Raw genomic sequence first — 27,499 nt, 5'->3', positions numbered from 1 at the left:
AAGGGGGTGACTCACGGCCTACATGACACACGGCCTTGGGTCACTCCTCGTAATGCGTGCTTTCACTTAATCTTATTGAATTAGACATAGGGCTACGCGCCAAAGCATGCATTAGCATAAACCGGGCCATGTTGCTTTAAACAACATGCGGTTTACTACGCTCCTACAAGCATTGGGGAACAACCGTCTAACCAAACAAAACTAAGGTTTTTTGAAGAGGTTTTGACTCAATAGAAGTAAAACAAGCTCGAAAATTACAACTCGATAAACAAACTATAAATTACAAGCTACAAAACAACAAAGAACAAATGATGAACAAGGAAAGAAAAACGAAATAAGGAAGACGGGAGACACGACCCACTCACGGCCCAAACCGACGGCCACCCTCACGGCCAAGACAAAGCCAACCTAGTTCCTAAGTTAGGTTCATTAGTTAGATCGAATGATTGCAAAACGGATTAGAAAACGAGTTAGAAAACAAGTTATAAAACAAATTGATCGATTGAGAAGAAACGCGCGAGTGTGTTATTCTACACGGCCTAAAGGGTCCAATTAGGTCAGATATCATAAGATTAATGCTTACTCGTCGAGTGTTAATAGGAAGGTGCTAATCACGCACTCCTATGCTAGCGAGAAATCAAGTGATGAGAAAGATGCGTTCAATTATTTACAGAATTGTTAGTTGATTTTTAAAGCTATGTCGATGTACCCTAATGTGTCTAATTAGGTTATTAAATTAATTTAATGTCATCTAAATACGTCATAGGTTAAAAATCAGAGGTTAAACTAACATACAACGGGTCCTAGGGTATGTCGAATTGGCCGAAACAACAAGGGGGTCAAAAGCGAAGAGCGAAGTTAGAAAATCGTTTTATTTATGCCCTACCTTGAACACGAGGATATGTAAATGAGACGGGGGTGTACGACCGACTGAAGTAGCGGTTTATTTTCCCATCTCAAGTCAACGCGGGTGTTCATGGTGGTACTTTAACTCATACTCGGACTAACTAGTTTCATAATTAATTAGAACAATCGATAAACAAAACGAAAAACAAACAAAAACAAGACAATAAAAAAAGGCATAAAACAAACGAAATAAAAGGGAAAAGAAGAGGATTTGATGTACCCTCAACCTACATGTATCGTTGACACCGTCTTGGGTCGTAATCGATGGTAGATTTTATCTCGAGAGGCCGTCGTCGACGAAGAGCAAAGCAAACACGCGTTTTTGAAACTTTCTGGACAGCGATTTTCAAACGATGATATCTCCCTCGTTTCACGACGAAAATTCGATTTAAAAGATGTTTTGAAAACTAGAAAGAGAGGAGAACAGGGATCTTAAAGCAACCCCTGCTCGTTTTGGGTTATTGGGCACGAAAAACGAGCACAAACAGAACTGGACAGACAAGAATAAACCGTGAAAACAGAGTGTATAACACTCTGTTTTTCGAGGGATTTCGTGTACTCTCAAGGGCAATTTGGCTCGTAAATCTTTATCTAATGTGTAGAGGGATGTTATGTGGTTAATTAGGAACAAGAAAATCGAGTTTTGATGGAGGTTTGATGGAGGAACGAGTTGTTTTTCGAGGAGGACACACAAACAGTTCAGTTTGTGTGTCGGTTTTGTTTAGGGTTTTTGGGAGGCAATTAGGGTTCGTTTCTGAGGTTTAAAGCTTGTGGGTGATGGTTGGATGTATGGAGAACTTATAGGAATGAATGTATGGTGAAGGGGTGGTATTTATAAGGAGTTAAAGTAGGGTAAAAGAGAGGGAGAGGCAGTCGGGCTTGCTGAACATAGCTGCTGTCCAGCAGCTTTTGGGGGGTTTTCTTGGTGATTAAGCTAGGATAATATGGGTAGGATACTAGGGTATGGGTTAGGGTTAATGGGTACGGTTCTTGGTAGTGTTTGGAGCGGGTTTGGGCTCGGGAATTGGCTGCCAAAACAAAATTGTTTGGTTTATGCGCGGGCTGGTTGGGGTTGTTTGGGGATGGAATTTGGGCCGTGGTATGGGGGGTTCGAACAAGGGTGGATGGGTAGAGACTTAGGTGGGTTAGTGTACTCGATATTCGTGCCAATTCACAAAGAAAACGGGCCCAAAAACCGAGCTAAAATCGAGCTCAAAAACATGCTTTTAAAACGAGTTTTCTTCGCTTTTTAAAATCGATTTTTCAAATCAATTAATAAATTAAAATAAATGATTTTTCAAACCAAATATACTCATAAAATGATTTTTTAAATCAAATATTTATTTTATTTTCAATAAAATAAACTTGGGAAAATAAATTCAAAATAAAATAAAATAAATTGAATTCACCTTAAAAAAGACTTTAATTTAAAATATCATTTAAATTAATAAAATGAACTCACTAAAAAAACATTAATTTAAATATCATTTAAATTAATAAAATACTTCATCGACGACGCCCATTCTACATCGTAAAACGAGCTCCAAATAATGACAATGACAACTAAAGAATACATGTGTCCTATCATCATCGGGTGTTTGTCGGGTTCTCTATAAATTCCAATATCGACGGATACGGGTATCTACACATACCTGCTCAATAACTGCTCACCATCCCCGAATGGATCACCACAGTTTTTAAAACATTAAACGGGGTCAGTACTAATCACACAATTTATATAACCAACAACACAGTAAACAAGCAGCTCAAACGGTCACACACACAATCACACCCACTCCAATCAATCTCCATCACCGACTGTCCACTGGACCAGCCCTGCCAGTGGGGGACCGCAGCCGTACCCACGAAATCCCCGCTCATCATACCGAGCGATAACCCTGTCCTATTAATGTGCACATCCCCTCCCATGGCGGGTTCCACGGAGGGCGAAACTAGGGCGTGAAGCCACTCCCGCAAGTGACTCCACTCAGCCGAGAACGCATCTCGAGAACCAGAGACAAATAATCACAACCATTAAACAGCAATCAAAACCAACAACCGTCACAATACGAATATGATAATATTCAACAATCACAAACACCAACAATGCATTATGGGACTAATACTGAGTAGGGAAACCCTACCTGGAAAGCAACACAATTAAACGGTCTCACAGCTGATATCAAAAGGCTTCTTCTACGAATCCTCCTCCTAACATACAAACATATAATCACTACCAATCACGAAATACAACAAAACCCCCAAATCCCAATATTAGGGTTTAACCAACTTTAACGAAATACTATAAAAACGGTACGTAGATCTTACCCTCGACGCAAGGATCACAAAGGTATAAAGAAAGGTAAAATCCGACCTTCCAAGCTCCGGGATTTGCCAACAATGCAATTGATGCGAAGAACGTAGTTTGTTTTCTCTTTTGAAAGCAATTAGGTTTTAAAAGCGTTTAAAAAAAAGTGGCGGAAATAATTATATACTTAATCGCATTATTAACAAAATCCGACAAATCATCCCCCGTAAACCGGCTACTCGATCGAGTAGCTGAGGTACTCGATCGAGTGCCCCCTTACTCGATCGAGTATCAAGGTTACTCGATCGAGTACCCAACAGGCCAGAAACTATTTTTAAAACGCATCACACCCTTACTCGACAGAGTAAGGCCTACTTGATAGAGTACCCAAAGACTCATAAAACCGTAGTATTACACCTCCACCTACAATGTCATCTTGGGAAGACCATGGCTGCACCAGATGAAAGCAGTCCCCTCAACATATCACCAGTGCATAAAGTTCCCCACACCATGGGGAGTAGAAACAATAAGAGGAGATCAGGAGGAAGCTAGAGGCTGCTATAAGAAGGCACTTAAGTGCACTGCCAGCCCTCCCACATAGCAATTACGAATGACTGTCCGGGACGAATACATCGAACCCTCGGCAGAAGAGCCGGATCAAATCAACCTGGACAAGTCACCCGAAAGAATCGTGCTCATTGGAGCAGGATGCACAGGAAGCTTGAGACAACAACTAATCAAGTTCCTACAGGATAACATGGATTGTTTTGCATGGTCACACGATGACATGATAGGAATAGATCCGTCCATCATAATGCATAAATTTAGTGTGGATCCAAAGTGTAAACCCATCCAGCAGAGAAGAAGAAAGTTTGCAGCGGAAAGAAACAAGGTGATCAATCAAGAGGTAGATAGTCTGTTGGCAGCAAAGAAAATAAGAGAAGTAAAATATCCAGAATGGCTGTCTAACGTAATGGTGGTGTCTAAGAAGAATGAGAAGTGAAGAGTATGTGTGGACTTCACCGACCTCAACAAGGCATGCTCCAAAGATCCTTTCCCGCTGCCTCATATCGACGCCATGGTAGATGCGACAGCTGGACATGAGATGTTAACATTCCTGGACGCATGGAGTGGATACAATCAGATTAAGATGGATCCTGCAGATCAAGAGAAGACGGCATTCATGTCCGAAAGAGGAATATATTGCTACAACGTCATGCCATTCGGCCTAAAAAACGCAGGCTCCACGTATCAAAGGCTGGTTAACCGCATGTTCAAAGAGCAGATAGGAAGAACTATGGAGGTGTATATTGATGACATGGTGGTGAAATCAGAAAAAGCCAAAGATCACATGCGGCACCTGGCAGAAACATTCAGCACCCTCAGGGAGTACAAAATAAAGCTAAACCCATCTAAATGCACCTTCGGAGTATCTTCTGGCAAATTCTTAGGCTATATTGTAACTCAAAGAGGGATAGAGGCCACCATCAAGCAGATCAAAGCTGTCTTACAACTAGAGTCACCTGAGAAGCCTAAAGATGTTCAAAGACTAGCTGGAAAGGTAGCAGCCCTAAACAGGTTCATTTCAAGATCTTCAGATAAATGCAGGCTGTTTTACGACGTACTAAAGAAAAGCCAGAAGTTTGAATGGACCTGGGATCACGAGCAAGCCTTCAGAGAGCTGAAACACCACCTCAGCAGCCCGCCGCTGCTGTCGAAGCCGGAGCCAGGAGAACCACTATTCCTATACCTGGCATCACGTAGGTGACAAGAGTGAGTCTTCGGGTCAGTCGAGCAAGAAAAGGAGCGAAAGCCGTATACTACGTGAGCAAATCTCTGCCGGCAGAGACCAAGTACACATCTCTTGAAAAGTTAGTACTAGCATTGGTAGTAGCATCTCGCAAATCGCGCCCTATTTTGAGTCCCACATCATACATGTCGTGACCAACTACCCGCTAAAATCTATCATGAGGAAGCCTGAACTATCGGGCGAGAATGTCAAAATGGTCTCGTACACCTCGGTGGGTACGATATCCAAAGATGACCCCGAACAAAGAATCAAATCGCAAGCACGGCCGACTTTGTGTCGGACTTGACCCGACCATCCGAATCTAGCAGATGCGGAAATCCTCACCTTAGAGGGGAGCAAGGAGACAGAGGTTTGGCAAATGCACATTGACGGAGCCTCCAACCAAAGGGGGGCAGGTGTGGGGTTAATCCTGCAATCACCACAGGGAGACCTGATAGCACAAGCAGTAAGATGTGAATTCAAGGCAACCAACAATGAAATAGAGTACGAGGCCTTGATATAGGGAATGAAGCTAGCTCTGGAGTTAGGAGTTAGGTACCTGCGCATATCCAGTGACTCTCTACAAATAGTTAATCACGTGAATGATGAGTTTATAGCCAGAGACTCAAAAATGATTGCGTACTTGAAAATAGCGAAGGAATTAAAAAAAAAATTCGCAACTTGCAAGCTTAAGCAGATCCCCAGAGATCAGAATGTGGAAGCAGATGCCTTGGCAACTCTGGGGTCTACATTTAAACCGACAGAACTGTCCAGCATTCCAATAGCACACATGCTGGAGCCTTCCATCCGGAAGGCAGATGAAGTAGATAAGGGAGAACTGGAGGATTCACAGAACGGGGAAGGAATCCAGGTAGTTACAGAGGAAGGTGAGAACTGTCGGCCAACCAGGCAACCGCCTGACCAGACCGTCGAACAAGCAGGCGACAGGGATTGGCGCACACCTTACCTAGACTGACTGCGTCATAACAAGCTGCCAGACGACAAGAAAGAAGTGAGAGCTTTCAGAGTAAAGGCCTCCAGGTTCATACTTATTGACGATATACTATTCAGAAAATCACTGGCAGGACCCTACTTACGGTGCCTGGAAAAGGAAGAAGCACAAACTGTGTTGCATGCTCTCCACAATGGTGAATGTGGAGACCATGCAGGGGGCAGGAGTCTGGCAAATAAAGCCCTCATGCAGGGATATTACTGGCCTACAATGAAGGCAGATGTAGCAGAGTACGCACGCAAATGTGACGCCTGCCAGCGCTCAGCACCAATGATTTATCAGCCAGTAGAACCCTTGCACCCTATCATTTCTCCCTGGCCATTCATGGCATGGGGCATGGATATAGTAGGACCTCTGCCACGAGCCACATGAAACAGAACCTGGATGCTGGCAATGACAGATTACTTCTCCAAGTGGATAGAGGCAGAAGCATTCACAGAAGTAAAAGATAACCAGGTGGAACATCACCCTAAAAAAGTCAGCACCCAGGACTCCAAAGTCCAACGGGCAAGATGAGTCCAGCAACAAAATCATCATGGATAATCTAAGAAGGAGGTTACAGGAGTTAGGAGGAAAGTGGGCAGATGAATTGCCACTTGTATTATGGTCAGACAGAACGACACCAAAAGTAGCAACAGGTCAAACATCCTTCAGCCTGGTGTTTGGCGCAGAAGCAGTCATTCCGTCAGAAGTTCTAGTTCTCACTCACAGGTATGAAAATATGACAGGGGAACTGAACAGTGCCGAGATGATCAGAAGCCTGGACACAATTGACAAGCAGTCAGTGGCCAGGAGTTATAACAAGAATGTGAAAGCCAGGCTCCTGGAGGTAGGAGACCTGGTTCTCCGAGAGGTGTTTCAAAACACCAAGAATCGAAAAGCAGACAAATTCACCTACAAATGGGAAGGACAATACCAGGTAGAAGGAGTTGTTGGCCATGGTGCATACAGACTGATGACTATGGACGGTCAAATCATACAACGTCCATGGAATATACTTCACCTGAAGAGATATTACTTTTAATAATAAGTAGATTTTAGCCTTCAGAATTATGTACTATGAAAAGCCAAATTATTTTTAAAAGTTAAAATAAAAATCCGGTGGTAGACATACTGCCAATTTCACTTTTATTTCTGGTGTCTCTAGCTCTTTTTAAGACTTTAAACTACTATTAGATGGTGTGGTCTGGCAGCGTCCTGGGACCACAATTGCTCTGGTACCCCAGGAGATGGCGACAGGTATTTCACATCATTTTAATAGATTTTCCTATTTTCAGGCTTCTCTAGGTACATCACTCTGAATCCTAGTGTCTATGGTACTTTGAAAGAATATCTAGCAGGACTGTCAACTGCCAACGCTGGGTGACAAGGCACATGGCACTCCAACATGCCTAACCTATTTTCTCCACAAGGAGCACTCTCACCAAAGTGATCGTGGAACATACGAAAGGAGCCTGTTGACGACTAAACACGCTTACCCAGCTACCCCTGATACCACCCCCTGGACGTAGCTCGCACTAATCGCAATTAATCAGGCCCCAGCATGCATGCACACGAACATGGAACGTAGGGATCTCTGTGCTACCAGAATCCTGCAGCGTCCCATTGGTCCTAGAATGACGATAAACTTGCCTAAATTACGCCCCTGTTGGGTTTAAACGTGATGAACACACCTTGCGTCTTGAACAAGGTTAAGTAATCCAAAACTGCGGCATACGCCTAAATCAGCCATCAGGCTGACACGACAGCTAGCTTAGTCTTGATCAGCCTCTTCAGGATGACAAGACTGGCCTAAATCGACCTCGAGTTGACACGGTCACTCCTCCTTACATTGCGGCATATGCCTAAATCAGCTATCGCCGACACGGCAGCCTAGTCGAGTCGAAAAGTCGGCCTTTTCAGGACGACAGGACTCGCCTAAATCAGCCAGACAGGCTGACACGGCAGTTTACTAAACTAAGGAAACCTAAGAAATAAAGCACAAGATATAAATTAAACCTTGCCAAAACCGCGGCAAGGATATCCCAAAATATGGCCAAAATACGGCCCCTGAGTTTTAACCGCCACCTTGGCGGAACAGCCAGAAAAAGTTTGAAACTTACAAGTCTGCCACCTCTGGGCCAGACTGCCAAAACGTTCGTAAAAAAAAACAACTTAATTATCGGTCACATTAATGACCTCCACCTCTGGCACCTCTTCTGCCTGTTGACCTCCTGTTTCAGGTACCGCGCCAGCTTGCACATCCTCAGCTGCCATAGCTTCCTGAGCTCCGTCGGCGGATCCCGGGACATTCCAGCGTCACCCCCGGTGCTTGCTCGGCCAATGCGGAGAATTCGCCTCCCCAACTTCGAGCATCATCGCACTCGGATCGGGTTGGGTGGGGTAAAGCATCTCCGATTGTTTCTCCTCCTCCTCTATAGCCTTTCTTTGGGGGAGCCTCCTCAAGAGCAGAGCGCATCCCGCTGATTTTTCCTCGCCAGGTAGCATAGGCAACAACATTGGTGGCCAGGGAGATCAACTCGCTGATCTTCTCATCAGAGCGCTTGAGGGAGTCAGAGAAAGTGCTGCACACCTCTTGAGTGCGAGCCAGCTGATCAGTCCCCTCCTTCAACTTCTTCTTGGTGACAGCAAGCTCGGCCTTCAACTCCACCACGCGTTCTTTCAGATCAGACCGCTGCTGTGCCAAGTCGGCAATTGTCCCCTTCAGCTCCTGGTTTTTGGCGTTGGTGGCACGATTGGTGGTCTGCACTATGTTGATCATCTTCCTATTGTAGAGCGCAGACTGGAGGGTCTGGGGCAAGGAAGTCAGAAGTCAGCAAGGAAGTCAAAGGGCAGAATCTAAAATAAAAATAAACAGACAGATAGAAGATGAAGAGCATTCATCATGAAGGCGTTGTGCACATCATTCTCAGCCATCTCCTCTGGGGAGAACTCTGAGAACGCCTCCTTTAGAGGAGGGAAGAGCAGCTGGTCGATCTCCGGCCAGTAGGGTACCTTGTCCACATTCCCAAAACCCTCTGGGAAATGAGAAGTAATACCTCTGCTAGATGAAGCACGAGGACTGACAGGAGGAGTAGGCGGATGGCGAGACAATGGGTCAACCTCTAGGGGCTCAGGTACAGCAGAACTGGAGTACGTAGGAGGAGTCTGGAAAGAGGCAGCAGGAGCGTTCCTCTTAGAGGCGGATGCCACGTCAGGACTGGCAGAAGACCTCTTCCTTTTGGCACTTTGGAGGATGATTTATAAAGGGTCAACTTTGGAGCCTGCAAGCAGACATCATCTCAGGGGTCAGGATACTTAAAACATCAGGAGAAACAGCATGCAAATTAAAACGGTTGTGGAAGTCTTACCAGAAGACATACTGTGAGCCGACTGAGGAGGGTTGGAGGAGGAAGCAGGTGAAAAACCAGGGAGCAGGTCTGGGAACTTTCTCTCAGATTCAAGAGATACTGAACAATTTGCTGCAGGCAGGGATCTTGGCACCAATGCGGGCCAGGTCACAGGGGCCTGCACGAAGACGGTGAAGTAAGCTAGTAAGCAGCGAGATAAAATAAATCAGGTGACAGGAAGGCTACTTACTCGAAGTTGTAACCCATTTCTCGAAGATGTAATTGGCAGGAGGCTGGATGGAGTCCTTCCTCACAAAGAAGAAGTCCTCAAACCATTTCTCATCACGGGATTTGGACACGTGTCTGAAGGGAGCCTCTCCACGTCCCCGGAATGAGAATTGACCCCTACCTAGGGACCTGATGTTGTACATATGGGCTAGATCGCCCAGAGTGATAGAGTTACCAGTGTTCTGACCGGCGGCCAGGGAGTAAAGAAGAACCCTCCAGATGGCAGCGGAAATTTGTGCCATGGCAAAATTATTCGTAAAGATGAAGTCTTGGATGAGTACAAATAAAAACAGACCCATCCGGGACGAAGCGCGTCGGCTTTCTGACCCGGTTCAGGGATGGCAATATCCACCCCGTCACCAAGGCCAAGCAAATCCTTGATTGTGGGAATGTCAGCAGCAGTCAAAGCAGAGTCGCAGTCATGGGGATACTTAAAGAGTCCCCGAGAAGGAAAGGTTGGGTCAAGGTTGCGATCAGCGGGTGTGGAGGTTGATCGGGTTTTACCCATGGTGGAAAAGAGAAAACGGAAATTAAAGGAGAAAAGGGGAAGAATACCTGGTGAAAGAGACGAAGGGGAGTGGAACAGTGAAGCCGGCAAGATGAAAGAAGAGGGAAGTTGAGGGTTTAGAGAGAGAGAAAGTTTTTGAAATAATTTGGATTAATGGAAGTGGAAGGTGGAGGTTGAGATTATAAAGGAAGAGAGAGGGAGTAGGGTGCGAGTAAAGAGGAAATGGGCGGCTGAAATGATGGAGTTGCATGAAAAGAAGTGCAAATGACGGCTTAGGGTTTTTAGCATTCGATTACGTAAATTCCTTGCTCGACACCTCGAAGCGTACCTCACAAGAAATTTGGGGCAAACTGTTTGGGCTAAAATTAGCATAATAAGGAAGGCCCACTTCATAAAATAAAAGGCTATGGGAGGAGTGATAAGGAGGAAGGAAACCCGTGATTAGGAAAAGGGGGAACGGGCTGAAAGAAGACCAGGGGCCCAATAGAGGAGACGTCCGTATTAAGGAAAGACAAGTTAGGGAGAAGTTAGGGAGAAGTTAGGGAGATCAGGGAGAATTGGGGAAGGCGGCCAAGTATGGAAATAGTTCTTATGGAAATTATATCCCCTTTCCAAAATCAAAGTACGGCATATCTAGGGTTCTCACCTTATAAATAGCCAAGGAAGCAAATCAAGAAGAACATTCAACAACGCATCCACACACATACTTACGCCAAGGCATTAGCACATTCTTATACCCAAGTGTACATCCGTCCAAGATCTTGCAGGCCTGACACCTCGCGCCAGCAGGATTGGCTTTACGTTTCAATTGTAATCATCCTCCTATTCAAGTATAGTGCGATATTTGGCAGGGTACTGTCCCTCCCGCGGTTGTTCCCACATTGGGTTTTCCGCGTCACCAAATATTACGTGTCAATTTACATTACGTATTTTATTTCTCTATTTACTTATCAACATACGAACAATCATACGATCAACCAACGAGTAAGACCGCATTGACCCTAATCAACCAATTCGGTAAAAAATACCTAAACAGCAACCTTCAATCTTTGGTACTCCTATCCATTCGTTTATTCCAATTTCTGAAAAGAATTGAATGGAGATTAATGATAGTCCCGAATCGAGAATTCTGGCACAAGAGATCAAGAAAATGAGAGTGATGACTATCATCCAAAAACAAAAATGTTAAAAAAAATTCCACATAACAAAAAACAACAATTTACACATACTTAAAACGAAAATGTGTTAAATCACTAAAACATCAAGAATAAGAAAAATGTGAAATAAATGTATTACTACAAATGACCAAAAGGCAAAAGTTTTTGTAACTGAACGACCTTAATAATATTTATACAATAATTTCCAATAGCAATATGAAGATTAATTTTAGTAGAATTGGATACTTTGCTTCTTCACCAATTAATTTGATAGGAACCAACACTATTCATTTCTGTATCTATGGAGTTTTATCTCATACAAAAACAATTTAAAAGAATGAAATCTCCAAAAGATTGTGTACATGTGTTGAGTTTTTGTCGATTAGAACATATTCTAATCTAATGCTCCGTAATATCTGGTATGCGTGGTCAAGCTCGGGCTGAATCAATAGGTGATGGGCGGGGCTAGGTTGGATTTGCTGGACCTCGGCCAGGACCTAGTTTCTGACGGGTCGTGCCAATTTTACACGAGTCTAGCGGGCCGGGACCGGTTGACCATGAGGTTTGGCCAGCCCTAGTATCCGGTATCCATTTAGAAAGCCCATACCCTTCATAGGCAAGAGCATGCCATGTTTCAAAATTTTAGGGAGATGGTAGTCCAATTGGAAACACAGCTAATTAAGCCCAAATTTCACTTATTCGGGTACTTCATAGACAATAGCTCAATCATCTATCAGTTTTGCAGACCTTCTTCTTGCTTCGTCTCAGTGGAATAAGCAGAATGTTTTTAAGCTTTTTGACTCGGTCATCGCTAGATATATTTGTGCTCTAGAACTTCCACTTGAACCTATGGACGATTTCATTTATTGGAAATACACTGAAGACGGAAGATACTCCTCTAGTTTTGGTTACTCGTTCCTTTTACACAACTGCTCAACCTCTCCTGTCTCTCATCATTCACGTGCTAAACGGGAATTTAAATGGTCTTTGATTTGGCGCCTTCCCTGTCAAACACATATTAAGCTTTTTCTATGGAAAATTGTTCATGGTATCTTACCTACTGCTGATGTTTTAATTCGCAGAGGAATGCTTGTTACTCCAAACTGCTCTTTTCGTCTTAAAGACCCTGAAACTTTAGGTCACTTGTTCTGTGACTGTCCTTTTGTCAAACGGATTTAGGTTGCCAGTCTTCTTGGAATTCGTGCAGACGTAAGCTCACATACCTCTTTTTCCGACTGGTTTCAAAATTTCCTGAGCTACCTCACTCATTTTTCAGACGGTAATGACTTCCTACTTTTGCAATTTCCTCTTACTTTGTTTGCAATCTGAAAGCATCGGAATAATGTGATTTTCAGGGAAAACTGTGTTTGTCCTGCCGAGATTTTTTCCAAGTCTGCTCTTCTTTCCCAGAAACAACGTCATTTCGCTTCTCGCTCAAAAGCCTATGATCATTCTGCTTGTTTATCTGAACTTGTTAGCCCTGTTTTCTCTATCCCGCAACACTTTTCTTATTACTTTAGGATGGAGGTGGTTTTCCACAAGAAAACTTTGATTGGATTGTTTAAAGCTTACTTTTTTTTTTCGACAATAGTAAACTAACATAGATGAAAGAAAAACTACTTAAAGTACATTAAGGTACAACTAAAGGGGGACGAGAACCCCCAAAACTACTAGATACTTGAAACACAGAAGAAGCGATAAACGTAGGTGATGATACAATGCGATATTTCTTAAAAGGACGGTGGTAAAAAGCATCAAACACAAAAGACTGGACTTCCTTTCTCTTGTTCCCTGTAATCGTATCGATAGAACGAGTGTACTTGTAACGAGAAATTGAAACACATATAGTAACGGATGAACGTTTCTTCAAACAAGCAGTGGGTCGACCCATATTAGCTCTTCCCTGGGAAGGACGACGTCCTCTCGAACTATGCGAATTCTCCTTATGTTCCCTAACTGCGGTGAAATTAAACTGGTCCAAAGAAACCTTGGTAACACAGAAAGAAGCTATAGTAAGACGAGTCTTCTTTTCAACCGGGAAGACAACCTCCTCTGGCGGCACCAACTTAGTCTGCTCTTGAACAAAGCTCTCCAGTGTAGGAGAGGATGTGGGAACTTCTGCTGTCCCAGAAATTTTTTCATGGGGAGTTCCCATCTGGATTGTTTTTGAGGTGAGGGTGCGAACCCTCATGAACGACATGGATCGTGGGTGATAGAAACCCAAATTTTTGCCATCTAGTAAATTCTCATAATTTTGAGATGAAACTTTTAGAGTAGGATGAGGTCGTTTCGTATTGGTGAAAGTGAATAGAGAAGACTTTGAGTCAGTTGAGGAGGAGGAAAGGCATTCAGCTTCATCATTCAAGGTCTTGTTGGGCACACTGCTACTCTCGGAATCCATGAAATCCATAGGCACAACAGGGGGGCAAACCGGAGTAGAATCCATATTCATCCCCAATCCGGTTGTTGTTTAAGGAGCTTGGAAAGAAGAAACACACTTTTTCCCTACTTGAACCTCTGTGCCTTCAAACGTGTCCACGATAACTCGCTTGCCATTGTGATTAATTTCAAGAGCCTGCACAACTGCTTCCAGTTCTCGAATAATGTCTTTGTTATGAGGTTCTACCACTTGTGCTTCCTTCAAAGTAACCCTTGCCTCCAAAAGCCTATTCAAATGTCTTAAAGCCACAACTTTACGGAAAAGGGCCTTGGCATTTTTTGGAAAGAAAGTTAAGATCACATTACAGAAGATTAGAGAACCGTCAAAAGCTTGAATTTTGTTGGAACAAGCGGCTAAATTCAGACACAAAGAAACGGCTAAGGATATGATTGAATTTATATCAAAACCAAAATTATCCTTCAGGGCTACACCCAACTGTCGACAGGCCTGATCATAAAAATCACCAGCCAAAGAGAACTGTTTTTCTCGAAAGAGGCTATTTCCAAATTCTTTAAGAGCGTGAATTTTTGAAAAAGGGGAAACGTCTAACTGTGTAAGAATACTTTGTAAATCCGCATCAACACCTACCAACTTGTCACTACAAAAAACAAAAGCGAAGTACTCGAGAAATTCGACACCAGAAGCTGAAGACATGATTGTAAAAGACTAAGAAACTAGACAATTAGAAATCTACTACCACCAACCGGTTAAACTCCATGACCAACCCAAACAACCACTCCGAGACGACCTAACCATGGAAATCAGACCACCACCAAAAGCAAAGGAAACCAAGAACCTCCGAAGACAGATAAACAACTATCTTAACCCAAAAAAACAGCACCGAAAAGCACACATCAGCAGGTAGACAATATCAGAAAGTATCCCAAGGCTGAAGAAATGAAACTGAATCATAAACTGATATTTAAATGATAAAACTGAGATGAAGCAAAACCAAAAAAACCTCCAACAACTAGTAAAAAACCAACTCAAACCCGACAAACAATTGATGAACACAAAGATAAGAAAAGATTAGAGCATACAGACATAAGAGACCATAAGGATAAGAATTAGAGCATCCCTGTCACAAATCAGTGGAAGCAAATCAAATCACAAATCGGAGGAAGGGCGGTGGCTGAAAACAAAGAATGAAAAACTTTCATGGTTAAATCATCAAGACCGCCAGAGATCGGCCAAGAAACGGCCGCATCTCTGGCGGTGTCGGAGGGGAACAAGGGTGGCAGAGAGGGGTTGGAGGCTAGAAAGTTTCTTCAAAGAGAAGATAAAGGGGAAGTCGGTTGTTTAGAGAGAGAAGGGAACTTTTTCTCGCTCTATGTTTTTCAAGTTTATTTAAAGTTTACTGTAACGACCACATCACACACGAGGTTCTATAATGCTTTTGCTCTTCCCATCTTCAAATCAGCATTCTAGCTCTGACTGAGGCTATGACTTTTGCCTCTGCTTTCAGACTCCAAGACATACTTTTCCAAATCAGTAGCATCCGTCTTCTTCATCTGATGCAAGACTGCAACAAGTCGTCTGCTCCAGTTTCTTTGTCTAATAGCTTTAGCCGTATCAAGTCTTTCCTCAGTTACAATATCACTTGGGTTTGTAATGGTTTCATGTAGCTACACTTTCTATTTATTTATTATAGTACACTGTTGTCTAAAAAAAAAACTCAATCATCTATCAATCTATACCAAGAAAGTAATAACTACAGTAATGAAGGACCCATTAGCCTACTTTCGAGTTGAACTTTGACCCAATTCAATCCACGCGAGTCAAAGCTATGAGAGTTAGGATTGGATCGGCTCCATTGACCCGCTCAGGTTAAGATTTGGAATGAGAAAAATATCATCACATAAGCAATTTTTTTCTTGAATTATTTTCACTACTACAGATATTGGGTATAACAACGGTTAAAGACCATTGTTATATAAAAAGCGGACGTTGTTAAGCATCCGTTGTTAAAGATTTTAACAATGGTTGGTTTTTTTAAGAAACCCGTTGTGAAAACTATTAACAACGGTTAAAAACCGTTATCGTTACGAGTCATTCGTTGTGGAAAGTGTGACTCATTTTTGGTGGGAAAGTTATAACAACGGTTACGATAGAAAAAACCGTTGTTATAACTAAAGACAACGGGTTTTTTTTTAAATAACCGTTGTTATTGTTTTTAAAAAAAATAAAAATACAAAGCATTACTGCCAAAATCCCTCCTGCATCAATTAATTATATATTACTAGATGCATTATTACTGCCAAAATCCCTGCATGAAAGGACACAATATATGGAATGCGAAGGGTTATAAGATTTGAAGCAGGGATATGGCACAACTTTCTAAACAAAAATATACTTCGTATTAATTTAAGCATCAAACCCTAAACATATTAATTAAAAAACAACTCAAACGACACATATACTAATTATAAATTCATTCCACTATCTCAATAACCAATCCATTATATCACTATCTCCACCTTAAACTCCAAACCCTAAATATTTAAAACCTAATAAACTCCAAACTTCCTTCAATAATGAATGATACCATTCGTTTAACATGCATTATGACCGAGTACAACAAAAGTTTCATACGCCGCTTGCAGGAAATCGAGACGAAGAACAGGCTCTTCCTTGAGCAAGCTCGGACCTGGCTTGGTGCAAGAGTTAGAGCCGCAGTGAAACATGGCTTGGTGCGGGAGTTAGAGCTGCAGATAATGCAGCTATATGAAGATATTGCATCTGCGGAACGAAACCTCCAAATAGCAAAGGAGGAGAGGATGATTCTCATATATGAGAATGCATCCCTAAATGAACATCTAAGAAATGTATTTTTAGCAATGCATTAAGTTTATGTATATATATATCAATTAATTAAGTTTATGTATTTTAAATGTGGATTTGTTTTACTATCCTCTCCATCATCTTCTTTGTTTTATTTTATTTAATTTGTTTTACTAATAAACGCAGAAAAACTAAGCGAATAATTAGAGAAAGAACAATGACAGAGAAAAACACAGAAAATAAAATAATTAGAGAAAGAACAATAATGACGGAGATGACAAAACCTAAAACCATAAAGCGATAGAAATATACCTGATAATTAGAGAAACAAAGAGACGATGACAACAACAGTGAAGGAGATGATAAAGCGACGATGAGAAAGAGACGATGAGAAAGAGTGCGGTTGTGTGTTTGTGTTTGTGGCTGTAGCTGATATGTGTTTGTGTGGTATATATTGTGGTATTTGCTTGAAAGTATTGACAACGGTTATTACACATAAACCCGTTGTCATTAGATAATATATTAAACGGTTCCTTTGACAACCGTTGTTAAAACGTATTAACAACGGGTTCTAATATAACCGTTGTAATTACTTTTCACTAATTTTGAGCCAAATTATTAACAACGGTGATAATGTATTACAAAGTAAACTGTTGTTATTAGTTTTTATATTAACAACGGTTATGTAAGTTTTACCCATTTTTAAAACTAATAACAACGGGTGACAAAATAAAACCGTTGTAATTAAGTTTAGTAAAATTGCGCGGAAAAACAATAATCCATTCAACAACGTCTTTTCGTAATTTTTGTGAATAAGCGTTGTTAAAGGGCCGTTGTGGTTGCCTAATTTTGTAGTAGTATTTCGTCGGTCCATTTTTTATGTCACTATTTCCTTTTTAGTCTATCGCGAAGTAATTAACTACTTTTAATAAAAGCTTAACGTTTGAGTCGGCAGTGGGGACTCGGGATCATCACTATGAAACAAGAAAAAAAAGCTTATATATGTGGATGTATTCTTTTTTTTTTTTTTGACAACGATGAACTAATATAAATAAAATAAAACGAGATTACAAAGTATTCGACTACATAAACTAGCTAAAATACAAACCGAGGGGCATCAGAAACCCCAAACCCACTTTGTATCCAACGACCCAGTCTACACTTAGAATTGTACCCAACGGACGATGACAACCATCGTTTCTTGAACGGTGGATGATAATGGGTATCAAAATGGATCAGACGGTCATCCTTTCTTTTATTCCTCTTGACCAGTGCCAGTGCCACTGTCTTCGTTTACCTACAAACAAAATCAAAATGCTCCATATAAACCAAAGAGGTGGTCTTCAAATTAGCATTAACCTGTGACCTTCGACCGTGACCCATGACTTGATCCTTCCTGCGGCTACAAAGCTTATACTCTCTAACTGCCTCAAAACGAAACTGTTCTATAGAAACCTTGCTGATAAGAGATGAGTCCAGAGATATTCGCTTTTTCTTATCAATTTGAAATATGTTGTCCTTTTCAGCCAACTCAGTCCAGAGATATTCACTTTATCTTATCAATTTGAAATATGTTGTCCTTTTCAGCCAGCTCATCCTTTCTTGTAGACACAAAGTCAAAGACAGGCAAAGGACTAGAAGCGGGACTAGAAAGAGGACTAGAGGTGGGAACTGCTGCTTCCCTTGAAATGTCTTCATGGGGAGTTCCCGTCTGGGCTTCCATATGCGGAAGCGGTTTTTGAACACGAACCGTCATCGTGGTAAGAAACTTATGTTGTTGAACGTGAATTTTTTTTGCCTTGAAGAAGTTTTTGATAAGAACTTGCATCAATCTTTAGGTGGGAATTGGCTCCACCTATCTTGTTAAAATTGAGAAACTGATCACCATGAATTTGATTGGAGCATGGAGTAGGATCGACATTCATTTCAGTATCGAAAGAGGCGTGTATTCTGACATCGCTGTTATTACAGAGATCCAATCTATCTACTAACAGTGTACCATTATCACTTGGACGGAGCTGTGACGACGAAAAACTGGCAGTCTCGGACAAATCGTCAACAACCTACTTACTCTTACTCTGCACCAAAGCCTCTGGAGTTTGGAGAGAAGAAACGCACTTTTTCCCTGCGTTCACTAGCCTTGAAACATGCTCTATACTATCCTTTCATACTTTAGCTCTATACCCCTATCAAGATAGGATGCGCCCGTAGTATTAGAAACGAGCAAAGGAGCGAAGGAAGGATACGCCTCGATGCCACATGGGTCATTGGTGACATCGACCTTCACTTCGGAAGCAACGTCCCCTCCAGCTACCATGATAGGAGTGGCTCATATGGAGCGAGCGAAGTCCCGAAGCGAGCCATAGAGCGAAAGCCTTTGTTATTATGGGGCCGAATGGAATTCCAGCGGGGAATATATCATTTGTAGTGCACTCGTGTGCTTGTTTGTTAGAATAAAGACGCGGAAGAACTTGGTCGAGCCAGGTAAGGATGTACGTGACTTCGTTCAGGACTGGTGAGTGGCACCAAATGCTATCCTGCTTTATTGTTGCGGCAAGAAGGCAATAAGGGGTTCTTTTCTCTTTTTGAAAGAGCATTGGTTCTACATTTCTTCTTCATTCAATGCTCGCAAACAGAAGCGCGACATGAAGGCTAGCAAGACTCTCTTTTCCTCTTTTCTTGGCCTGTAGCTGGTTTGTGAGTTTCATTTATAAGTACAAACCTGAACACTATATGGGATAAAATGACTCGACATATCACAGAGCGCATTCCAAGTTCAACTAAAACAGCTCCTGAATTGACGTCTTTTCCACCTTTCATCTTGCTCGCAGGTAGTAGTACCAGCGACTGGTAGCGAGCCGATCTTGGATCGCCCATTTCGCTTCACTCACTTCAGTGGGGGGGGGACCATAATACTGATTGTGTTGAATGTCGGCACTGGCTTCTTCAACCATCCCCCATTTCTGCGGGCATATTCCTTTGATTGCTCGACTTGCCGAACTGGAATTCTTACTCCACCTCGTTGCTTTCTCTTGTCCTCTCTTTAACGCGGTAAGGCTACGGTAATAATTACCTACAGGCGAGGCTCTGCAAGACCTGGGGATCCCATATGTGCTGCAGCGAAAAGAAACAATAAATGACACCAATTGAACAATCTGCAGAAGCGGAAGGAGAGGTTCCTGAACACACTCACTCCGGAGGAAAACGGAACCCTATTGCAACATGTGCTTCGTCTGGAGCCCGTGCAATATAAAAATTCGATCTGAGAGCTTGTAATCTATTTTACAATTATATCCTCGATGAGATCGTGTTAACTGAACAGCGAGTCCCGTGAACTGACGAACGCAAACAAGAAACTCAAACTTCGAACTCGAACTACCAATTAAAGGATATTCTATCTATCAGTTGTCCTCTCCTTTAGTCGAGTCCCATAAGGTAAGTCGGCTTTTCTCCTCAATAATCCGTATTTATTTTAATAAGACCTAAATTGTCGCGACTTTTATAGTTTCTCAAGGATTTTGGATAAAAAGTGGCATTTTAAGACTTGAATTTGGCTTAATGACTACTAGTCCTCTTACTTCAGAATGAAGATAGGGGTCGACCTTTCCCAAACTTTTTATAAGGAGTCCCATGCAAGAACTCTTTAATCTTTATAGGAGGCGGTGCACTTTCATTCTTCTTATAAAGGTCGCATAAGAATTAAAAGTGGGGAGAGGAAAGAGAATAATGCGATAAATGGCTCTCGTCATCTTGGTAAACCCAGCTTGCTTAAATCCCTGCTTTCTTCTTAATCTATTCTTATGAGACACCTCACTCACGAGTCCCGAGTAAAGCCGCGATAGGTCAGCGAAGCGTCAGCGGGCGTGGAGAAGAAAACGCCATACAATTCGAACTAATGGGAATGAGCAACGACGTTAGAACTTATCGAAAATGTTAGATAAACTAAATGTTAGGGTGCAAACTCATGTCCCACATCGGTAGAATAAAGATGTAAGATCATCTTTATATGTGTCTACAAAATATAATAGTACGAGGCCTTTTGGGAAGGAGCCCAAGATTAAATCCGTGAGGGCTTGACCCAAAGCGGACAATATCGTACTATTATGGACGATGGACACCAATGTAGTAGAGGCCCAACTCGGGATATTCATGCTTCCGCACAACAAGTGGTATTAGAGCCAGGTTCGACTTGGGCTAGACACAGAGATTCATCAGGCCAAGACTTGAAGGTGGACGTACACTATAAGGCGTGGAAGTCCTATAGCTTGAGCGAGAGCTAATATGTCCGCGAGAAGCGACATGGTCTCACGGCGTTGAGACATGGCCTTTCAAGAAGAGACCGTCAGCGACCCGATGTGTGGTGGGCTGAGGCTTAATGGAGGCAACAAAAGCAGTCCATGGTAAGTCCAAAGGCGGTCTAGTATGGGGCCCACAAGCAGTGGATTTGGACCCAGACCAAGGTATATTGGATGCAGAGGAGTTTGGTATGTAAGTGTAGCACAAACCCCTGTGAGACACATGGTGTTTCGTTTATGGGGAGGTTATCAAGACTTGGTGATGCAAGTGTCTAGAAGTTGGGGTTGTAGGTGTGAGAAATTCTCCTTAGAGGTCAAGGCCCGAGTCAAGATGATGATCCTTGGTTTGAGGGGACGATTGTTAGGGTGCAAACTCATGTCCCATATTGGTAGAATTAAGATGTAAGATCATCTTTATAAGTGTCTATAAAATATAATAGTACGAGGCCTTTTGGAAAGGAGCCCAAGAGTCAATCAGTGAGGTTTTGGCCCAAAGCGGACAATACCGTACTATTATGGGTTGTGGACATCGGTGCAACAGAGGCCCGACTTGAGATATTCACGCTTCCGTACATCAATTGGCACTAGAGCTTAGGTTTTTGGATCCAGGGAGGAGAAGATGGCAACTGACATTATAAGGATTGAGAAGTTCGACGGGAGGAATAGTTTTGCACTATGGCAGATAAAGATGAGGTATTTGCTAAAGGAGCGGTGCATCTGGAAACCCTTGACGTCGGGTTTCTTCACGAAGGTGATGAAGACTGAAGTTTCGGCTGCGGGTGTTGAATCTAGGGTGACTGAGACAGAAGATCATGCCTTGTTAACAATGGAGGAGAGGGCTCATTCATCGATCTTGTTGAGTTTGTCAGACGATGTCCTAACTGAGGTAGCCGATGAGTCGACTCCAATGGGATTATGGCTGAAATTTGAGACTTTGTACATGACAAAGTCGCTCACCAATAAGTTGTTGTTGAAACGTATGTTCTCTTTCAAGATGCAAATAGGTATGTCACTTCGTGATCATCTAGACAAAAATAATACTACATTCAATGTTGTTAGGATCGGGATTCTACTTTGAATCGATGGAGAGGGTAGGATCGAATCGGTAGAATCGAATCTTAAAATTGAAAGACTATATAAATCCACTAAATATACTTTTTTATTTGGTAAAAATATATAATTGAAGTTCAGAACACTTATATATACACAAAATATTGATAGTTGATGAGCTTAGTATCATTTCATGAACCCGTTTCTGCAAATTACACGAAATTGGGTTTTAAGATGTCATTATATAAAAATATATTTTAATATGTTTACTATGGAGTCGGATATCGAAGGATCGTAAGATCGTAGGATCGTATTATGATTCTACCTCTAGAAAATTTCAAATAAATAGGATCGTAAGATTCTACACACATGATAGAATCGTAGGATCCGGGATCGGCCAAGCATTTTTTAATCGTGTAATCGTAGAATCATAGGACCGAATCGAGATTCTGACAACAATACTACATTACTAAATCTGCGTAATATAGATGTTAAGATTGACGATGAAGATGCTGCTTTAATTCTGCTGGTTTCTTTACCTGCATCGTATGAGAATTTTGGGGATTCTTTTATTCTTGGTAAAGAAGCATTGACCTTAGAGGAAGTGAAGTAAGCACTTTACACTAGGGAGTTGTGACAAAAAGCAACTGTTGACTTAGAAAACGGATCAGGGGCAGGTTTAGTTGTTGATAATACTAAAATGGGTGGAGCTCGGAAGAAAAAGGCTAAGGCTAATATTCCAGACACCAATACTGCTGATAATTCTGTTATCTGTTATCAATGTAAAGAATACGGGTATAAAAGACCTAGTTGTCCTAAGTTGAAAGCTAAGTCTAATGCGGATGTAGTTCAAAGTAAGAATTTGGGGTATGATTCTAAGCCGGACTATGCCCTTGTGGTTGATTAAGTTCGTCCCATTGATCGTTGGATTCTAGATTTGAGGTGTGCTTATCATATGTTTCTACACAAGCATTGATTTTGGTACTTATGAGTCCTTTAAAGAGGGCCGCGTTGTTGTTGGTAACAATGCTACTTGTGTGGTAGTGGGTATTGGGTCAATCAAGGTGAAGACTACTGAGGGTAAGGAGTGAACTTTGACTAATGTGAGACATGTTCCAACTTTAGGAAAGAATCTTATGTCACTTGGTTTATTAAGTGATTTAGGATATGAATTCCAGAGTAAAGGGGGATTTTGTCTGTCACGAAAGGTTCTAGTTTGGTGCTGAAAGGTGTCAAACAAAATTCCTTGTATGTATTACAAGGTGAAACACTGACTAATTTTGCAAGTTGTGCATCCGTAAATCACGAGAAGAAGACTAAGGTTTGGCGTAAGCGGATTGGTCATAAGGGTGATAGAGGGATACGACAATTGTGCAAAGAGGATCTTCTTAATAATTTCAAGGTGAGTAACCTTGAGTTTAATGAGCAGCGTGTGCTTGGTAAGAAACACAGATTTAAAATTAGCAAGAGTTTTCATAAAACAAAAGAAGTCCTTGACCCTTCAGGGTGTTGAGTTTAAGGTGGAGCATCTTTGAGCGGCCCGGTCAAGGGCTAAATGGACGCATGCCTAATCCAGGGCTTATTGGACGGCAGACCCAATCCAGAATATATCGGATGGTTATAGACTCAAGGTGAAGTCTATGGTGTTCTAGTGTGAGAGCTCAATTTGCTAGAACATGGCAGATATAAGTCTACTTATGTGAGTGACTTGTATAGTGGTCGAGTGATTTGGAAGTCGTTTGCTAAATACAACTGTCCGAGTCAAGGTAGAGAATTGTTATTATATGACTCGTATGTCGCTTACGGAGTATTTCGGAGTAAGATTAAAGATGAAAAATAAACCAGACAGAGGAGGAATAGAAGCCGCAACACGGGCGAGTTGCATGTATGTCTGCAGGTCGCATGACATGCTGAGTTTGTAGTACCCGTCTTTTGCTACGTGACTTTGAGTTTGCTTTGACTTTTCAACGTGAACTTTCTTCAAGTCTTGGAAATTAGTGGGTCCCTCCACTTTCCAAGTTTAAGTGGCCTTTTAGTCTTATACGTGGGCTTCCGTTTCCGAGTTTCGTCTTTAGTTTTATTAAGTTTTGTATTATTTATTTCCTAATTAGATTAATCTTTGTTAGGCTAGCTTAATATATAAACTCTACTCTAATTTAGTTATTCTGTTAAGGAGATATTTATGAGGCAAACACATTGAGAGTTTTTAAGAGGCAGATCTAGAAAATCTCTGTGCTCATTTTTGTAATATGTAATTCTCCCGACATAGTGAAATATTTTCCTTTGCCCCGGTTGATGTAGCTATCGCATTGATAGTGAACCACATTAAATCTTGTGGGTCTTTTTTTTTTTGCATCTACATCGTTTCGCTTCCGTACAACAAGTGGTATCAGAGCCAGGTTCGACTTGGCTAGATACAGAGATGCATCAGGCGTGGAACTCTTATAGCTTGAGGGAGAGCTAATATATTCGCGAAAAGCGACATGGTCTCACAACGTTGAGATAGGGTCGTCTAAGAGGAGACCATCAGCGACCCGATGTGTGGTGGGCTGAGGCTTAACGGAGGCAACAAAAGCGATCCATGGTAAGTCCAAAGGAGGTCCGGTGTTACGCGCTAAGGCAGTGGATTTGGACCCAGTCCATGGTATATTTGATCTAGAGGAGTTTGGTATGCAAGTGTAGCACAAGCCCTGTGAGACGCATGGTGTTTCGTTTAAGAGGAGGTTATCAAGACTTGGTGATGCAGGTGTCTAAAAGTTGAGGCTGTAAGGTGTGAGAAATTCTCCATGGAAGTCAAGGTTTGAGTTAAGATGATGGTCTTTGTTTTGAGGGGAGGATTGTTAGGGTGCAAACCCATGTCCCATATCGGTAGAATAAAGATGGAAGATCATCTTTATTAGTGTCTACAAAATATAATAGTACGAGGCCTTTTCGGAAGGAGCCCAAGAGTAAATCCGTGAGGGCTTGGCCCAAAGCGGACAATATCGTACTATTATGCGTTGTAAACACAGATGCATTAGAGACCCAACACGAGATATTCACGCTTCCGCACAACAAGTGGTATCAGAGCCCAAGGTTCGACTTGGGCTAGACATGAGTATGCATCAACAGGCCCAAGACTTGAAGTTGTACACTGTAAGGCATGTAACTCCTAGTTCGGGGTGAGTCCTTGAGCAAGCTCGGTCCAGGGTTAAGTTGATGAAAGGCGTTATAGGTCTTGTGGGAGAAAGACCATTTGTGTGCTAGAACTGCTGATCAGGTGGACCCTTATAAGTTTAGATGCCACAGGTCTGGTGGCTCCTTTCCAGGTAGGATGTAAGAGACCATTTGTGTTCTAGGACTTCTAAAGTGGCGGACCCGGTCCAGGGAATATTGGATGTATAGGATGTTCGATATGCATGTGTAGTAAAATCCAAAGAAGGACACATGGATATGCGAATTCAGGAGCATGTAAGGACACTCACTTGACCGGGCGGTGACATGTGGTGCAAGATATGGCTCGTGGTAGCATGGTGTGTCGGCTAAGGGGAGATTATCAAGACTTGTGATGTTTCGGATGTCTAAAAGTTGGGGTTGTGGAGTGGGGGAGTTCGCCATAAAGGTCAAGGTCTGAGTCAAGATGATGGTCCTTGGTTTGAGGGGAGGATTGTTAGGGTGCAAACCCATGTCCCACATGCTTTGACTCGTATGTCGCTTACGGAGTATGTCGGAGTAAGATTAAAGATGAAAAATAAACAAGACAAAGGAGGAATAGAAGCCGCAACACGGGCGAGTTGCATGTATGTCTGCAAGTCGCATGACAAGCTGAGTTTGCAGTACCCGTCTTTTCCTACGTGACTTTGAGTTTGCTTTGAATTTTCAACTTGAACTTTCTTCAAGTCTTGGAAATTAGTAGGTCCCTCCACTTTCCAAGCTTAAGTGGCCTTTTGGTCTTATACGTGGGTTTCTGTTTTCGACTTCCGTCTTTAGTTTAATTAAGTTTTGTATTATTTATTTCCTAATTAGACTAATATTTGTTAGGCTAGCTTAATATATAAACTCTACCCTAATTTAGTTATTCTTTTAAGGAGAGATTTGTGAAGCAAACACATTGAGAGTTTTTAAGAGGCAGGTCTAGAAAAACTTTGTGCTCATCTTTGTAATATGTAATTCTCCCGACATAGTGAAATATTTTCCCTCGCCCCGGTGGATGTAGCTATCGCATTGATATTGAACCACGTTAAATCTTGTGTGTCTTTTATTTTTCATCTACTTCGTATCGCTTCCGCACAACAACTGGCACCAGAGCTTAGGTTTTTGGATCTAGTGAGGAAAAGATAACAACTGACACTATAAGGATTGAGAAGCTCGACGGGAGTAATAGTTTTTCACTATGGCAGATAAAGATGAGGGCTTTGCTAAAAGGAGCGGTGCATCTGGAAACCCTTGACGCCGAGTTTCTCCACGAAGGTGACGAAGACTGAAGCTTCGGCTGCGGGTGTGGAACCTATGGTGACTGAGACGGAAGATTCTGCCTTGTTAACAATGGAGGAGAGGGCTCATTCATCGATCTTATTGAGTTTTTCAGACGATGTCCTAACTGAGGTAGCCGATGAGTCGACTTCAATGGGGTTATGGCTGAAATTGGAGAGTTTGTACATGACAGAGTCGCTCACCATTAAGTTGTTTTTGAAACAACGTATGTTCTCTTTCAAGATGCAAATAGGTATGTCACTTCGTGATCATCTAGACAAATATAATACTATATTACTAGCTCTATGTAATATAGATGTTAAGATTGAGGATGAAGATGCTGCTTTAATTCTGCTGGTTTCTTTACCTGCGTCGTATGAGAATTTTGTGGATCCTTTTGTTCTTGGTAAAGAAACATTGACCCTAGAGGAAGTGAAATCAGCACTTTGCACTAGGGAGTTGCGACAAAAAACAACTGTTGGCTTAGAAAACGGATCAGGGGTAGGTTTAGTTGTTGATAATACTAAAAGGGCTGGAGCTCGGAAGAAAAAGGCTAAGGCTAATATTCCAGACACCAATATTGCTGATAATTCTGTTATCTGTTATCTATGTAAAGAACCCGGGCATAAAAGACCTAGTTGTCCTAAGTTGAAAGCTAAGTCTAATGCGGCTATAGTTCAAAGTAAGAATTTGGAGTACGATTCTGAGGCGGACTATGCACTTGTGGTTGATTATGTTCGTCCTATTGATCATTGGATTCTAGATTCGGGGTGTTCTTATTATATGTGTCCACACAAGCATTGGTTTAATACTTATGAGTCCTTTTATGAGGGTCGTGTTGTTGTTGGTAACTGTAACACCTCCATTTATTTAGGAGCCTTTAGCTAGACATTCCCAAATAAATAGGACTGTTACCATCTCGGTTTCCCGAGGTAGTGAATAACAAAGTCCAACTCACCAAGTACTTTGAATTAAAACTTTAACGACTACATGTTTATTACTAATTTACCAACTAAAACTTAATATAAAATAATTACAACTCGCAGCGGAAATAAATAAAGTGATATAATTATTCTATATGGTCTAGACTTCTAGGTAGATTGGCCAGGTCCTCACGCATTCCCATAAGCCCCCAAGTCAGCTAATCTTTAGTATCTGTCAAATCTGCTCCCCATAAAATGGTT

At 41.9% G+C, this 27,499-nt stretch overlaps 2 protein-coding genes across 2 annotated transcripts in view; both read right to left on the bottom strand.

Moving 5' to 3' along the window:
* The window catches only part of LOC141620609 (uncharacterized), an 81,742-nt gene extending 73,471 nt beyond the window's left edge, over positions 1–8,271 (bottom strand). Inside the window, exon 1 of the mRNA XM_074437435.1 lies at positions 8,194–8,271. Within this exon, the coding sequence (XP_074293536.1) occupies positions 8,194–8,271 (78 nt within the window). The remainder of the gene's footprint in view (positions 1–8,193) is intronic.
* Positions 8,272–13,767: 5,496 nt separating this feature from the next.
* Positions 13,768–14,391, bottom strand: LOC141620608 (peptidyl-prolyl cis-trans isomerase FKBP42-like). The gene has a single exon (XM_074437434.1). The coding sequence runs from the start codon at positions 14,389–14,391 to the stop codon at positions 13,768–13,770; it is 624 nt and encodes a 207-aa protein (XP_074293535.1).
* Positions 14,392–27,499: the final 13,108 nt, after the last annotated feature.

This window comes from Silene latifolia, chromosome X, assembly GCF_048544455.1.
Source record: "Silene latifolia isolate original U9 population chromosome X, ASM4854445v1, whole genome shotgun sequence".
Taxonomy (NCBI): Eukaryota; Viridiplantae; Streptophyta; class Magnoliopsida; order Caryophyllales; family Caryophyllaceae; genus Silene; species Silene latifolia.
Note: the sequence above shows the minus strand (reverse complement) of the source record. Positions and strands in the feature narration are given on the sequence as shown.